This window comes from Entelurus aequoreus, linkage group LG11 (assembly GCF_033978785.1).
Source record: "Entelurus aequoreus isolate RoL-2023_Sb linkage group LG11, RoL_Eaeq_v1.1, whole genome shotgun sequence".
Lineage (NCBI taxonomy): Eukaryota > Metazoa > Chordata > Actinopteri > Syngnathiformes > Syngnathidae > Entelurus > Entelurus aequoreus.
In genome coordinates this window covers 43,272,755-43,289,723 of record NC_084741.1, presented here as the reverse complement: position 1 = coordinate 43,289,723, position 16,969 = coordinate 43,272,755, and the positions used below count along the sequence as shown (strand labels likewise).

The 16,969-nt window shown below is 40.5% G+C and overlaps 1 protein-coding gene across 2 annotated transcripts; it reads right to left on the bottom strand.

Moving 5' to 3' along the window:
- Positions 1–7,242: 7,242 nt before the first annotated feature.
- On the bottom strand, positions 7,243–11,281 carry LOC133660691 (E3 ubiquitin-protein ligase TRIM21-like). Of its 2 annotated transcripts, none has more exons than XM_062064269.1 (2): positions 10,570–11,281; positions 7,243–9,822 (listed from the first exon to the last, which is right to left on the bottom strand). In XM_062064269.1, the coding sequence occupies exon 2, from the start codon at positions 9,818–9,820 to the stop codon at positions 7,988–7,990; it is 1,833 nt and encodes a 610-aa protein (XP_061920253.1). In that variant the 5' UTR covers positions 9,821–9,822; positions 10,570–11,281; the 3' UTR covers positions 7,243–7,987. The 2 variants fall into 2 exon arrangements, with proteins under 2 accessions (XP_061920253.1, XP_061920254.1); XM_062064270.1 differs by lacking the exon at positions 10,570–11,281 and adding an exon at positions 10,221–10,256.
- Positions 11,282–16,969: the final 5,688 nt, after the last annotated feature.

The following is a 16,969-nucleotide window of genomic DNA, read 5'->3' as shown; positions in this document are numbered from 1 at the left end:
TTGCCATTAATGCAACAGTCAAGTCCTTTAGTGTAAATGACAAAAGTTTTTTTGTAAATACTTGCTGTACAGTTGTATTTGTATTTGTACTTTAACCAGTGGAAATGTACTGTGATGTTTTGTGGTGTCCTTTTTCACTTCTGCAAAAATGTTCTTTAAAAAAAATGTATTTTTGTATCTTCATCTTAGTCACAACATGTAAGAATAGTTTATGATTGAGTCTTTATCCTGAATGTATAGTTACATACAATATTTGGATGACGAATGTTTTGATGATCTGGTCTTTATACACCATGCACCACCATGTATCTGAAATAAAACAAGATGTGATCAATGTCTAGACACTCAGATTTTTATTTGAAAAATTGCACACAAATATGACATTCATCATGTTGGATTTACAGCCGTTTTATGCCTTTAAAGGCCTACTGAAAAGTTTTTTTTTATTATTTAAACGGGTATAGCAGATCCATTCTATGTGTCATACTTGATCATTTCACGATATTGCCATATTTTTGCTGAAAGGATTTAGTAGAGAACATCGACGATAAAGTTCGCAACTTTTGATCGCTGATAAAAAAAAGCCTTGCCTGTACCGGAAGTAGCGTGACGTCACAGGTTGAAGGGCTCCTCACATTTCCCCATTGTTTACACCAGCAGCGAGAGCGATTCGGACCGAGAAAGTGACAATTACCCCATTAATTTGAGCGAGGATGAAAGATCCGTGGATGAGGAACGTGAGAGTGAAGCACTAGAGTGCAGTGCAGGACGTATCTTTTTTCGCTCTGACCGTAACTTAGGTAAAAGGGCTCATTGGATTCCACACTTTCTCCTTTTTCTATTGTGGATCACAGATTTGTATTTTAAACCACCTCGGATACTATATCCTCTTGAAAATGAGAGTCGAGAACGCGAAATGGGCATTCACAGTGACTTTTATCTCTACGACAATACATCGGTGAAGCACTTTAGCTACGGAGCTAACGTGATAGCATCGTGCTTAAATGCAGATAGAAACAAAAGAAATAAGCCCCTGACTGGAAGGATAGACAGAAGATCAACAATCCTACTATCAGGAGACACCGAACCAAACACTGGACCTGTAACTACACGGTTAATGCTGTGCCGCCTGTCGAAGCCTAGCAATGATGTTGCTAACGACGCCATTGAAGCTAACTTAGCTAGGGAACCTCGTCAGAGCTATGATAAAAACATTAGCGCTCCACCTACGGCAGCCCTCATCTGCTCATCAACACCCGTGCTCACCTGCGCGACGAAGGACTTCACCCCATCATCGATGCGGTCGGCGGCTAGCGTCGGATAGCGCGTCTGCTATCCAAGTCAAAGTCCTCTTGGTTGTGTTGCTGCAGCCAGCCGCTAATACACCGATCCCACCTACAGCTTTCTTCTTTGCAGTCTCCATTGTTCATTTAACAAATTACAAAAGATTCACCAACACAGATGTCCAGAATACTGTGGAATTTTGAGATGAAAACAAAGCTGTTTGTATTGGGATACAATGTGTCCGAATACTTCCGTTTCAACCATCGACGTCACGCGCAAACGTCATCATACATAGACGTTTTCAACCGGAAGTTTCGCAGGAAATTTAAAATTGCCCTTTTATAAGTTAACCCGGCCGTATTGGCATGTGTTGCAATGTTAAGATTTCATCATTGATATATAAACTATCAGACTGCGTGGTCGGTAGTAGTGGGTTTCAGTAGGCCTTTAAGAAGCCATATACCAATGTTCCCATTCAAAGTAATGCCCCTGGAATATAACGCACTTTTCCAGCCTTCTCTGACACGCCTTCATGCACTCATGCAAAGATTCTTTCCGGTAACTTCCTCAGCCCACCATTTGTATGTCTTCAAAATGGATCCTCTTAGTGACCCTCTTTAGAGTCTCACAGAATCAGGTCCTGTCATGGTTGGTGAAGCAGCCACAAGTTGTCCTGACGCAACTCTCACCTCCTTTTTTGCACGCTGAACAAAGCAAATGTTGCATGATCTCTTTGCAAACATACTGCTTGATTGTACTCGACTTTTTATGAAGTGAAAAACGGTAAAAACAACAACTTATATTTGTGATATTTCTCTGGTATTTATGTTTTCATATAGTGTATGAGCATGTTAAGCCTCACTGGTGGTGGGTGGTAACATGTTGACCTTTTACCCCTGAACCTTACTGGTGGGGTCACAGTGGAAAACCCTACTTTCCCTTTGGGGAGCTGTTTAAAGCAGCACTCTTGGAAAAAACAGCTCATTAATAAAGCTTTTGACTGAGTCAGCAGGGGAACTGTCAACACATCTGCTCACAGTTATATTTACTATTTGGCCTCACTATTAGCATGTTTGTTTGCAGACACAAAGCAACATAGACTGGCGTCTGTTTGTATGTACATCAAAAAAATCTAAAGTCATTGAGCATAAAGGTGATGATCGATCAGCTCGTATAAGACCATTTCCTTTGTACGACACTTGCTGGGGGCGAGGGGCGTGGTTGGGAGCATGGTTAAGAGGGGAGGAGTATATTTACAGCTAGAATTCACTGAAAGTCAAGTATTTCTTATATATATATATATATATATATATGTATATATATATATTTATATATATATATATATATGAAAGACTGAAAGTCAAGTATTTCTTATATATATATATATATATATATATATATATATATATATATATATATATATATATATATATATGAAATACTTGACTTTTGGTGAATTCTAGCTATATATATATATATATATATATATATATATATTTATTTTATTATATATATATATATATATATATATATATATATATATATATATATATATATATATATATATATATATATATATATATATATATATATATATATATATATTTTATATATATATATATATATATATATATATATATATATATATATATATATATATATATATATATATATATATATATATATATATATATATATATATATATATAAATAAAAGAAATACTTGAATTTCAGTGTTCATTTATTTACACATATGCACACACATAACACTCATCTACTCATTGTTGTACTTGAAATTGCAATGCTTTGCAGCCAGAAGCACAGCTTGCTGCTTACTAAAAAAAACAAAAAAACACTTACCTTTCACTATTTGAGTAGCCTTTGTTCTGCCATTTGCGTACTGGCGAACGATCTCTGAATCCGGGAACATATCCTTCACGGATTTGTTGAAGACATCCGTAAATGACAACGGGATGTTGCTTCCAGCTATCAGCATAGCCATCTTTGTCTCCGCATAAGTTACACCCTCGGGTCTCCATTTAGCGAGGTAGCCCATAATACTGGGCTGGGACCGGTGCTGCGCTGCCGCCACCTTGTGCTTCGCTGACCGTTCATGACTGAGTATATCCGTTCGGCCACCGTGTTCAATGGAGAAGTCTGTTCTACAAAATTTACAGGCAGCATACCCCTTCCCCTTCGAACTGTCCTGGATAAACTGAAATTCTTGTTTCCATTCGTTTTGGAACTTACAAGCGTATTTCTTCATTTTACTCGTCGTCGGCGTCGCCATGGCTGCATCTTCCTCGTTCTTCTGCTTCGTCTCCTTGTTGTGTGCGCAGTTGTGCACTCTCTAAAAGCTGTAGATGTTATAACGTGATTGGGCAGGCACGCTCTTTATATCGTGGGAAAGCGGACGTGAAAACAGGCTGTCGACTCGTCACTCAGGTCCGCATGGAGCTGGAGGGGGCGTGGCCTCCAGCTCCGGCTGGAAATCGGGAGATTTTCGGGAGATTTTCGGGAGAGGCGCTGAAATTTGGGAGTCTCCCGAAAAATTCGGGAGGGTTGGCAAGTATGTCCCCGTGACTGCGTGGGTTCTCCCCGGGTACTCCGGCTTCCTCCCACTTCCAAAAACATGCACCTGGGGATAGGTTGATTGGCAACACTAAATTGTCCCTAGTGTGTGAATGTGAGTGTGAATGTTGTCTGTCTATCTGTGTTGGCCCTGTGATGAGGTGGTAACTTGCCCCACCCACCCCCAAACTTTAATATTATAACTTCAAACTTTTTGTTGTTTAAAATAAAATATAATATTAAATTCCTGCTTGACTTATTATTTCAAAGCAAGTTATCCATTAAATTGTACACTGTAAAAATGACAATAGATTTTAGGGTAAAAAAACTGGCAGCTCAAGGGGGCAGAATTTTACCATAAAAAAAACTACAGGACCCGTAAAAAACCACCATCACTTTTACGGTAAAATTGAGGGCAGCCATTAGAGCGATGTGGCGCTCAGTAAAAACTAGTTGGACTCCTTTGTTCTAGATTTAGTTTTAAACATACTCCAGCTCATAGACTTAAAAAAAAAGTGCTTTTATTCCGTATTTAATGCACTCCACTACTACTACTTTTTGCAGCCTGTCACTACTGACATTTATGCAGTATTTAGTGACCAGCAAGCTGTCTAACATCAACCCAACAGTAAAGTAAATGTATAAAAATACACAGAATGACCAAAAAGACATATTACCCTTATTTTGCCAAAATCTTCATTAGCTTAATTTGGACCAACAATTACGGAGAAATTGTGACTTTTGCGTCAAGTATGTCAAATGTGGTGGCTGCCTACAATTAATTGTAATCGACTGCGCTATTTTGTGTGCGTGTGTATATATATATATATATATATATATATATATATATATATATATATATATATATATATATATATATATATATATATATATATATATATATATATATATATATATATATATATATATATATATATATATATGTGTGTGTGTGTGGGAAAAAATCACAAGACTATTTTTTCCCCCACACACATATTACGCTCTACCACGGTATCGAGCACTATTTTTTTGGATAATCTAATTAAGACATATATATATATATATATATATATATATATATATATATATATATATATATATATATATATATATATATATATATATATTAGGGCTGTCAAGTGATTATTATTTTGAATCAGATTAATCACACTCTAAACCTGTGATTAATCATGATTAATCACAGGTTATTATTTGCTTAAAAATGTGCTCAACAAAATACCCCAATATTGACAACTGTGGAGGATTACCTCCAAATTCTTCAGGACAACCTAAAATCATCAGCCCGGAGGTTGGGTCTTGGGCGCAGTTGGGTGTTCCAACAGGACAATGACCCCAAACACACGTCAAAAGTGGTAAAGGAATGGCTAAATCAGGCTAGAATTAAGGTTTTAGAATGGCCTTCCCAAAGTCTTGACTTAAAAGTGAGGACAATGCTGAAGAAACAAGTCAATGTCAGAAAACCAACACATTTAGCTGAACTGCAGCAATTTTGTCAAGAGGAGTGGTCAAAAATGTAACCAGAAGCTTGCCAGAAGCTTGTGGATGGCTACCAAAAGCGCCTTATTGCAGTGAAACTTGCCAAGGGACATGTAACCAAATATTTACATTGCTGTATGCATACTTTTGACCCAGCAGATTTGCTCACATTTTCAGTAGACCCATAGTAAATTCATAAAAGAACCAAACTTCATGAAAGTTTTTTGTGACCAACAAGTATGTGCTCCAATCACTCTATCACAAAAAAAAAAAAAAAAAAAAAAAAAAAAAATATATATACATATATATATATATATATATATATATATATATATATATATATATATATATATATATATATATATATATATATATATATATATATATATATATATATATATATATATATATTAGGGCTGTGAATCTTTGGGTGTCCCACGATTCGATTCAATATCGATTCTTGGGGTCACGTTTCGATTCCAAATCGATTTTTTTTTCAATTCAACACTATTCTCGGTTCAAAAACTATTTTTTCCCGCTTCAAAAGGATTCTCTATTCATTCAATACATAGGATTGCAGCAGGATCTACCCCAGTCAGCTGACATGCAAGCAGAGTAGTAGATTTTTGTAAAAAGCTTTTATAATTGTAAAGGACAATGTTTTATCAACTGATTTCAATAATGTACATTTGTTTTAACTATTAAATGAACCAAAAATATGACTCATTTTATCTTTGTGAAAATATTGGACAGTGGGTTGTCAAGCTTATGAGATGCGATGCAAGTGTAAGCCCTATTGTTCTTTTTTTTTTTTATAAATGTCTAATGATAATGTCAATGAGGGATTTTTAATCACTGCTATGTTGAAATTGTAACTAATATTGATACTGTTGTTGATCATATTCATTTTTGTTTCACTACTTTTGGTTTGTTCTGTGTCGTGTTTGTGTCTCCTCTCAATTGCTCTGTTTATTGCAGTTCTGAGTGTTGCTGGGTCGGGTTTGGTTTTGGAATTGGATTGCATTGTTATGGTATTGCTGTGTATTGTTTTGTTGGATTGATTAAAAAATATATATATATAAAAAAAATAAAATTAAATAAAAAAATCGATTTTTTAAAAATGAGAATCGATTCTGAATCGCACGTGAGAATCGCGATTCAAATTCGAATTGATTTTTTCCCACACCCCTAATATATACATATATACATATAGTCATGTACAATCCATAATTAATTGATTGCTGATTTGCTTGTATGTTTGTAATCATGAAAATCAATAAAACATAATAACAAAAAACAGTCTGTATATGCGTGTCGACAAGGCAAAAGAACCCCTCTTCAATTCATAAAGACGTCAAATGAGGAAGTGCAGTGTACGCATAGCTCCAGCTGTGGCGAGCTCAAAGTTGGAAACAAACATGGCACTCTGTAGTCATGTGAATGCCTTTTAACCAACCATTTAAGAGATGCTGAAACCAAATTGGCCATACTCTCTCAATCTGACTATAGCCGCAACTATAGCGTGAGTAGACTGCCCTCTAGTGGTGCATATACATATAATGTCAGTCACATCTGCAATGATCATACATTTGTGTTATTGCTGTTTTCAATTAACAGTTTTAGGAATGACACATTTTTACTTACTGTTTAAAAACGTTGTCACATAAAGACGTGACTGTGGACAACTCGAGCAAAACTACAACAGCAACCAGTTGAAACAGATTGCTTAAGTAGGTACATGCTTAATTGGTTCCAGGAGTGCCGTGAGCTCCTGAGCCTGCCCGGGGCCAAACTTTGGGAGAGAGAGAACGTGAGCAAAAACAGAAACACAGCCCGAGTTATGGCAATGCAACAATATCAATGTATTAACCATAATATTTTTTATTCAATACAATATTCAAACCTGTCCCTTATTTTCTTTAATTACATACAATTGTTTGATTCAAAGCTAAGTCAGTAGGATATAATAAACAAAAGCAAAGATGTATATCTATTACTCATTTCATTCCTTTGGTTTTTGCCTTCAAGGCGATTATTTCCCGAGTTTGTAAACATTAACCAAAATAAAAAGATTACTGGAAAAGGTATATATTGATCTGATCACTCTAGTAGTGGACCATATATTGATACCACCTTTGGTATCACAACTATATGTTTATGGATTGATACTTGACAGCAATAGAGCAGTTTGTGTTATATTATCCATTCTCTCTTGACTCCTATTAATCTACTAGATAATTTCCTGATAATACTGTATATACTTACTTTCCTGCTGTTATACGCATCCATTTACCCTTCTAATACTTTACTCGTACCCTTATTTCTTCTGTCGTTTCAAGATGGTTTAGCGGTTAGCATGCCTCCCCCTGCTGGCTTTTCCTTTGTGGTTAATATGTTTAGCCTTGTGTTTCAGTCTACCATTGACAATAAAACTTAAAAATTGCAATTTATTTGCTGCAACAAAGAGTACCGAGGCCACACGGTGCATGTAGATAAAGTTAGCTGCAAGCCAACTATTTAGCAGCAAATTCTCTCGGACAGAAGCCTGAGCATCGAAAATAGGAATCAGCATTCAAAATGTTGAAGATTCTGAGAGAATGGGAATATAAGACTAGGTTGCCAATGATGGCCAATCCTACTTTTGACTGCCAATTATTAAATAGCTAAAGAATACGATTACCATTACAACGAGTAAAAAGCAACGTTTATAAAAGTCATTGTCATGTTGCCGCTGTGACTTCATGATGGGTGGATTTTGTCTCCTGTGTGGAGCAGGCAAAGAACGTGCGAGTACCAGAGGCGCCGCATTTAAGCCGTCATCGTTCGGGCAGGGGCTGAAGTATGGGTAAATTCTCTCATTAAAATCACAGCCGGTGAAAGAGTAGATGAGAGTGAAATTGTCCACATCGTAGAAGGACACCAGTCCCACCTCGTAATCTACAAACACCCCGACTCGCTCAGGTTTTTTTATGAAAGGCAGTCGGACAGGACTTGTGTGTAGAGCCTTCAGATGTTTGCTGTTTCTCAATCTGAGGACCCAGGTGTTGAGCCAGAATTTATCAGTGATTTTGCGATTCTGGTTTATAGACTGCCTGGCAACCCCTATGTCCCAGCCGGTCTTCATTGTGGCCTTGACCTCGAAGTAGAATCTTACTTTAAAAAAGCTCTTATTTCCTAGCACAAAGGCATAGCTGCTCCTTTGTTTCTGTCTATCTGGGAACCACAAACGATCATAAGTCAGCACTTGTTTGAGATCGTCTGAATACAACAGAAAGTCACTTCCAGAGAAAGGGTCATAGGTTATGTCCACTGCATACTGCTGCCGGATTACTTCCAATCTGTGGCCTTCTGGGACACTCGTCAGTTCAGTGATTGGCTGTGCTGGGTTCTTCCGGGGTTCTTCCTGAAGAAGCTTTTCACAACATGTCCTGAAGGTTTCAGCAGCCTGTTGCATTTCTCCGTCCATGGTGTCCTCCAGGTGATTTAGGGCAGCTGCCAACCTGGCCACGCCGTGCTGACTAATGATGCTGACCTCGGACCAGTTCTTGGTGTGTGGAGTGGAAGACGGCAAGGACCGAACTCTGTCAATGAGCTCGAGGTGATCTTCGATGTGTGAGAGGCGCTCCAGTTTGTTGCTGGTCATGTGCAGTTGATCTATTTCTTCTTTCAGCTCTTTGATAAACATTTCAGCCTGTCGCTCAGCTGCTTTGTGCTTGTCTTCAATGGCCTGACTCAACTTAGCCAGCTGCACCTCAATAGAAGCGACTAAGAGAGAAAAGGTTTTGAAGCATTTTGGTGTAACTTCGTCCTTATCCATCCGTCTGATTGCCACATATTCCTTGATCTCCTGGACCTTCCTCTCTCGCTGATGTATCATTTCCTCCATGTGGGACATTTTTCTCTGCAGCACAGCCTTCTGCTGCTTGTACTCATCCTTCAAAGACACGGTGTGGTGTCCGCGATGTTCCACGCAACGCTCACAGACATGAACCAGGTCATCCCTGCAGAAGGAGTCACACATTTTGTTATGTTTCTTGCATAACTTGTTTGAGAGATTCTTCACTGGGTGTGTTAGCTTGTGACTTATCAAGGCGGCATCTCTGTGGTGAGGCTCCAGGTGAACGCCACAGTATGATGACAAACACACCAAACAGGTCTTTAGGGCTTTGAATTTGGTGCCCAGGCAATGGTCACATGGCACCTCATCCAGTTTGACTGGTGCGGCTTGATGGGCCTTAAAGTTATCCACTATCTCCTTGAAGCCGGTGTTGACATTCAGTTTGAGGTCTTTGGCAAACTTTTTGTTGCACAAAGGGCACTGACACTGCTCCTTGTCCTTCCAGTGCTGTCGTATACACGCCTGGCAAAAATTGTGGCCACATGGCGTCGAAATGGGCTCGGTAAACACGTCCAGGCAGATGGAGCACAGGAACTGGTCTTCAGTCAGAAAACTGCTGGCTGTGGCCATGCCTGCAAAAAAATCACATTTATCAGAATCAGAATCAGAATCACAAATACTTTATTAATCCCTGAGGGGAAATTAAAATTTTCAGCACAATCCCATTCAAGATCAGACAAACATTACAGAGAGACAGAACAGGATCGCTGACGGGTCAGCCAACTGCTTACAAAAAAGGTGAGATACAGATAAACAATGGGTGGGGGTTGAAAAAAATTACCTGAAAGAACAATGAGCTTGAAAATATAACCACGACAAAGAAGCTGACTCAACTTTGCTATTAGTTGCCAATGACAAACTCCTTTCAGACTCCATTAACAACAATAACTAGTCATATTTGCCTCTGAATTAGTGAAGCATGAGGACTACTTAACTGTTTAAACAACAACAATAGTAATCTGGGCCTTACCTTCTCCTTTTCTTCACTGTTTCTGCTCTGTTGTCTTAGTGCAAATAAATATGTTTAGTTTAATTTCTCTGAAAGCGTCTGGCCCCTCCCACCTCCTCCTTTCTGTTAACTCATTAATAGACACAGATCTAGTGACATAAAATACACTATAATTCGGGCCTTTTGTACTTCAGTTTAAATGCTTGTTGATAATTTTCATGACATACGGTCTGTTTCTATTAATGTTCAGGAAACACTGCTCCAATTAAACTTTTTCTGAAAAACAATGACAAAATGATGATAATCCCTCAAAAATAGAGGTAAAAGACAAGAAGATTTCTATACCTATAGATACACTGTATAGATTTACCTGGATTTCACAGCATATTCCATCCATCCATCTTCAACCGCTTATCCGGAATCGGGTCGCAGGGACAACAGCTCCAGCAGAGACCCCCAGACTTCCCTCTCCAGAGCAACATTAGCAACTTCCTCCTGGGGGATCCCGAAGCGTTCCCAGGCCAGAGAGGAGATGTAATCCCTCCATCTGGTCCTTGGCCTGACGCGGGGTCTCCTCCCAGTGGGACGTGCAACAAGGACCTCCCTAGGGAGACGCTCGTGAGGCATCCGCACGAGATGCCCGAACCACCTAAGCTGGCTCCTTTCCAAGTGAAGGAGCAGCGGCTCTACTCCGAGTCTCTCTCGGGTGACTGAACTTCTCACCCTATCTCTAAGGCAGGGGTCGGCAACCTTTACCACTCAAAGAGCCATTTTGGAAAGTTTCACAAATTAAAGAAAACAATGGGAGCCACAAAAAAATTTTGAAAATTTAAAATGAAAAACACTGCATACAAAGCTTAAATTGCTTTGCGCTATGTTAACCAGGGGTCTCTGACACACGCACCGGCACGCATCTCAATATGGAAATTTAATGTTAGTGCGGCCCGCGACTATTAATTGAATGGCGCTTGATAGTGTCTTTCTTGCCAACCCTCTCATTTTTTCCGGGAGACTCCCGAATATCAGGGCGTGATGGCACTGCTCTTAGCGCCCTCTACAGCCTGCCCAAACAGCGTACCTGCTTGGCCACATGTAGAATGCAGCTTTTGCTTGCCCACATAAGTGCCAGCAAGGCATACTTGTTCAACAGCCACACAGCTTACACTGACGGTAGTCGTACAAAAACAACTTTAACACTGTTACGTTACAAATAAGCGCCACACTTTGAACCCACACCAAAAAAGAATGACAAACACATTTCTGGAGAACATCTGCACTGTAACACAACATAAACACAACACAACAAATACCCAGAATCCCATGCAGCCCTAACTCTTCCGCTCAACCGACGCACGGAGGGGGGGTTGATGTGTGGGGGGGGGTTTGGTGGTAGCTGGGGTGTATAATGTAGACCGGAAGAGTTAGGGCTGCATGGGATTCTGGGTATTTGTTGTGTTGTGTTACGGTGCGGATGTTCTCCAGAAATGTGTTTGTCATTCTTTTTTGGTGTGGGTTCACAGTGTGGCGCATATTTGTAACGTAACAGTGTTAAAGTTGTTTTTGTATGACTACCGTCAGTGTAAGCTGTGTGGCTGTTGACCAAGTATGCTTTGCTGTCTCCTACGTGTGCAAGTAAAAGCAACATATAACATGTGGCCGGGCTGGCACGCTGTTTGTAAATGCTATAGGGTACAATTAATGCAGTGCCATTAGGGCACGCCCTTGATTAAGTCATTAGAGTGAAAATAGGATAATATTTGCCCTGGGAGATTTCTAGGAGAGGCAGTCTCCTGGGAAAATCGGGGGCGGGGGGGTCGTTAAGTATACTGGGAAAACCGGGAGGGCCGGCAAGTATGCAGCTGAGCCGCATCAGAGTGGTCAAAGAGCCGCATGCGGCTCCGGAGCCGCGGGTTGCCGACCCCTGGGTTAGTGCATGTGCCTCACAATATGAAGGTCCTGAGTTCAATGCCGGCGGTGGAACAGGGGTTAGTGCATGTGCCTCACAATACGAAGGTCCTGAGTAGTCCTGAGTTCAATGCCGGGCTCGGGATCTTTCTGTGTGGAGTTTGCATGTTCTCCCCGTGACTGCGTGGGTTCCCTCAGGATACTCCGGCTTCCTCCCACCTCCAAAAACATGCACCTGGGGATAGGTTGATTGGCAACACTAAATTGGCCCTAGTGTGTGAATGTTGTCTGTCTATCTGTGTTGGCCCTGTGATGATATGGCGACTTGTCCAGGGTGTACCCCGCCTTCCGCCCGAATGCAGCTGAGATAGGCTCCAGCACCCCTCGCGACCCTGAAAGGGACAAGCGGTAGAAAATGGATGGATGGATGGATGGATCCTTCAAGTCGCAAGAGTGCTGTCATAAAGATGACTACCTTTTTGCAGAAGGTCCTTAAAATCAGCGGGACTGCTCCTGTAACTGACAAAATAAATAGACTAAAATCAAATGTCTACCGTAGAGGACGCTGGTTCTCTGGAATATACAAAATAAGACTAATAGGGAAGGGAGAAGTCTGGCTCCCCGGTCCTTAGTTTTCTGGGAATGTGGCCCCAAAAACATTTTAGTTAAATATGGACAGTATGCATATATTTACAGTATATCATAGCTGAGACGTACTATAGGTTATTTTTAGCCCAGCATTACTCTGTAAATTGGGATGGCGTGGCTCAGTTGGTGGAGCGGCCGTGCCAGTAACTTGAAGGTTCCAGGTTTGATCCCCGCTTTTGCCATCCTCGTCACAGAAATTGTGTTCTTAAGCAAGACACTTCACCCACCTGCTCCCAGTGCCACCCACACTGGTTTTAATGTAACTTAGATAATGGGTTTCACTATGTAAAGCGCTTTGAGTCGCTGGAGAAAAGCGCTATATAAATATAATTCACTTCACTTCACTAAACTGGATGGGTTTTAGCTTGGGAATATCCAAGTGGCCTTGGCGTTTTTCTCTTAGCAGCCCTCAGTGGGAAAATGTTCCACACTCGGACTTTAGAGAAAACAAGTCAGTTGAATCTGGTGATGGCTTGATTGATAAAATGACACAGCATCAACCGTGTGGTTACAGGTCCAGAGTTTGGTAGTATTGTTGATCTTCTGTCTATCCTTCCAGTCAGGGGCTTATTTCGTCTGTTTCTATATGCAGTTAAGCACGATGCTATCACGTTAGCTCCGTAGCTAAAGTGCTTCGCCGATGTATTGCCGTGGAGATAAAAGTCACTGTGAATGTCCATTTCGCGTTCTTGACTCTCATTTTCAAGAGGATATAGTATCCGAGGTGGTTTAAAATACAAATCCGTGATCCACAATAGAAAAGGAGAAAGTGTGGAATCCAATGAGCCAGCTTGTACCTAAGTTACGGTCAGAGCGAAAAAAGATGTCTTGCACTGCATTCTAATCCTTCACTCTAACGTTCCTCATCCACGAATCTTTCATCCTCGCTCAAATGAATGGGGTAATCGTCGCTTTCTCGGTCCAAATCTCTCTCGCTCCATTGTAAACAATGGGGAATTGTGAGAAGTCCTTCCTTCGGTGACGTCACGCTAATTCTGGTACAGGCAAGGCTTTTTTAATATCAGCGAGCAAAAGTTGCAACTTTATCGTCGATGTTCTCTACTAAATCCTTTCAGCAAAAATATGGCAATATCGCAAAATGATCAAGTATGACACAAAATGGATCTGCTATCCCCGTTTAAATAAAAAAAAAATCATTTCAGTAGGCCTTTAACTTACATAATTGTATTATTGGGTGGAATTTTCAGGTTCTGGTAAATGTGTGAACCCCAGATGCAGAGGCGGAAGGCAGAGAGCGGATTTACAAAGTCTTTAATGGCATAAACCAGTCCATCTCAGATAGTGGGGTGGCCCCTCTAGGGGGGGCGCAGTGCGGCGCCGGGGGGGGGGGGGGGGGGGGGGGCGTGGTGTGTAACCTCGAGGAACAGTCTTTTTTTTGCCGTACCAGAATATGACGAAGCGTATGTAGCACTTGGCCTCACTGTAACCACAGTGGGAAACGAGAAAAGACCGGTGTGTTTTTCCTTTAGTGTTAATAAGCTTACAATGTTATGTAGAGGTATAGTTATAACAATTTTACAGACAAATTATACTATTTATAGTCACTGTGGAGAGTGGGGGGGTGAAAAATATATTCTTGTTAGGATATAAATATATATATAATTTATTATTATATATTATTATTATTAGCAGTCTGGTATGGACTTTTGCTGTCTTTAAGTTGAACTGGAGTAATAATTGTTTTTGCCGACAGGGAGTGGTCAAAATAATTCATGAAGTTAAGCTCATGACGCAGTAAATAGAATGATGTGGACGTGTTTGTGACTGGATATTTTCTGATTTTCTTCTTCCTTGGAGACTTTGTATGTGTCAGTAATATGCAACCATTATTATTTGATACTTGTTTATGTTGACAAATGTGGTGTTTCAGCCTGCAATATTGTTCACTTAAGGACACCTATTATGTATATCTAGCTTGTATGTTATTGTGTGCTTAGCTGTTGTGTAACTGTTAGCTCCTAGCTTAAAAAGGTTTACCTTATATAAATGGCTCAGTTGGTAGAGCGGCCATGCCAGTAACTTGAAGGTTCCAGGTTTGATCCCCGCTTTTGCCATCCTCGTCACAGAAATTGTGTTCTTAAGCAAGACACTTCACCCACCTGCTCCCAGTGCCACCCACACTGGTTTTAATGTAACTTAGATAATGGGTTTCACTATGTAAAGCGCTTTGAGTCGCTGGAGAAAAGCGCTATATAAATATAATTCACTTCACTTCACTAAACTGGATGGGTTTTAGCTTGGGAATATCCAAGTGGCCTTGGCGTTTTTCTCTTAGCAGCCCTCAGTGGGAAAATGTTCCACACTCGGGCTTTAGAGAAAACAAGTCAGTTGAATCTGGTGATGGCTTGATTGATAAAATGACAACTCAAACAACAACAAAGTCACACACCAGCTGTACAGCAAGCACATATCTGGACTTACAGTACAGCTTTTGGCTTAAATTGATTCTGGAGTGATGCAATTCCAAAGTGCGTGGGAACGTGTGAGAATGATGTTGCCGCTGCTCTCTGCAGCAGCTCCCAGTTGCATAAACAGATTAATTATCAACCTTCACATACCTTTAATAAAAGTGTTGTTTGTTTGTTTGTTTTGAAGGTCATTACCACAACAAAGAATGTGCACTGAAGCATGATAGCTCATTTCCATATGAAAGTTTAAAAAAAAAAAAAAAATCAATGGAAGCACCTATAACACCTCATTAATCCCAAATATTCCGTGAAAATATCTTTCTCTCCGTGAAAATCACACTTAATCCTCTCCTTGGTTGGTTGTCTTTTAATGAAGCCTGACTGTAATTTAGTGTGTGTGTGTGTGTGTGTGTGTGTGTGTGTGTGTGTGTGTGTGTGTGTGTGTGTGTGTGTGTGTGTGTGTGTGTGTGTGTGTGTGTGTGTGTGTGTGTGTGTGTGTGTGTGTGTGTGTGTGTATGTGCAGTAGTGATTAATTAGAACGCACTTTCAATACATTGCAGCATTAAAATAAAAGGTATGTGTTCAGATGAACTGTATATAAATACATCAAGCATGTATATTAATCCTATATAAACTAATCTGACGACCAACCAACCCCATGCAGGCTTTGAAAATGTATGTTTGTCTGCAACATTTGCTTTAGACTCTTTCACATTCACAAATCAGCACCAAAATATTTGATCTTCCTCCAATATTCGGCTTTAGAGGGATAGGCTCCAGCCACCCCGAGAGGGACAAGGGGTAGAAAATGGATTGATGGGGTTTTCACAGTTCAAAGGTGTGGCGGGGGTGGCGGGTCAGAGGCGGACAAGGACAAACATGCGTCCCCGGACTTTTGCGTCTAGACTGATTTATACTATTTAAAGGCCTACTGAAACCCACTACAACCGACCACGCAGTCTGATAGTTTATATATCAATGATGAAATCTTAACATTGCAACACATGCCAATACGGCCGGGTTAACTTATAAAGTGCAATTTTAAATTTCCCGGGAAACTTCCGGCTGAAAACGTCTAGGTATGATGACGTTTGTGCGTGACGTCAATGGTTGAAGCGGAAGTATTGGTACACCATTGTATCCCAATACAAACAGCTCTGTTTTCATCACAAAATTCCACAGTATTCTGGACATCTGTGTTGGTGAATCTTTTGCAATTTGTTTAATGAACAATGGAGACTGCAAAGAAGAAAGCTGTAGGTAGGATCGGTGTATTAGCGGCTGGCTGCAGCAACACAACCAGGAGAACTTTCAGTTGGATAGCAGACGCGCTATCCGATGCTAGCCGCCGCTAGCCGCCGACCGCATCAATGATCGGGTGAAGTCCTTCGTCGCGCCGTCGATCGCTGGAACGCAGGTGAGCACGGGTGTTGATGAGCAGATGAGAGCTAGCGTAGGTGGAGAGCTAATGTTTTTAGCATAGCTCTGTCGAGGTCCCGTAGCTAAGTTAGCTTCAATGGCGTCGTTAGCAACAGCATTGCTAGGCTTCGCCAGGCGGTACAGCATCAACCGTGTGGTTACAGGTCCAGAGTTTGGTAGTATTGTTGATCTTCTGTCTATCCTTCCAGTCAGGGGCTTATTTCGTCTGTTTCTATATGCAGTTAAGCACGATGCTATCACGTTAGCTCCGTAGCTAAAGTGCTTCGCCGATGTATTGCCGTGGAGATAAAAGTCACTGTGAATGTCCATTTCGCGTTCTTGACTCTCATTTTCAAGAGGATATAGTAT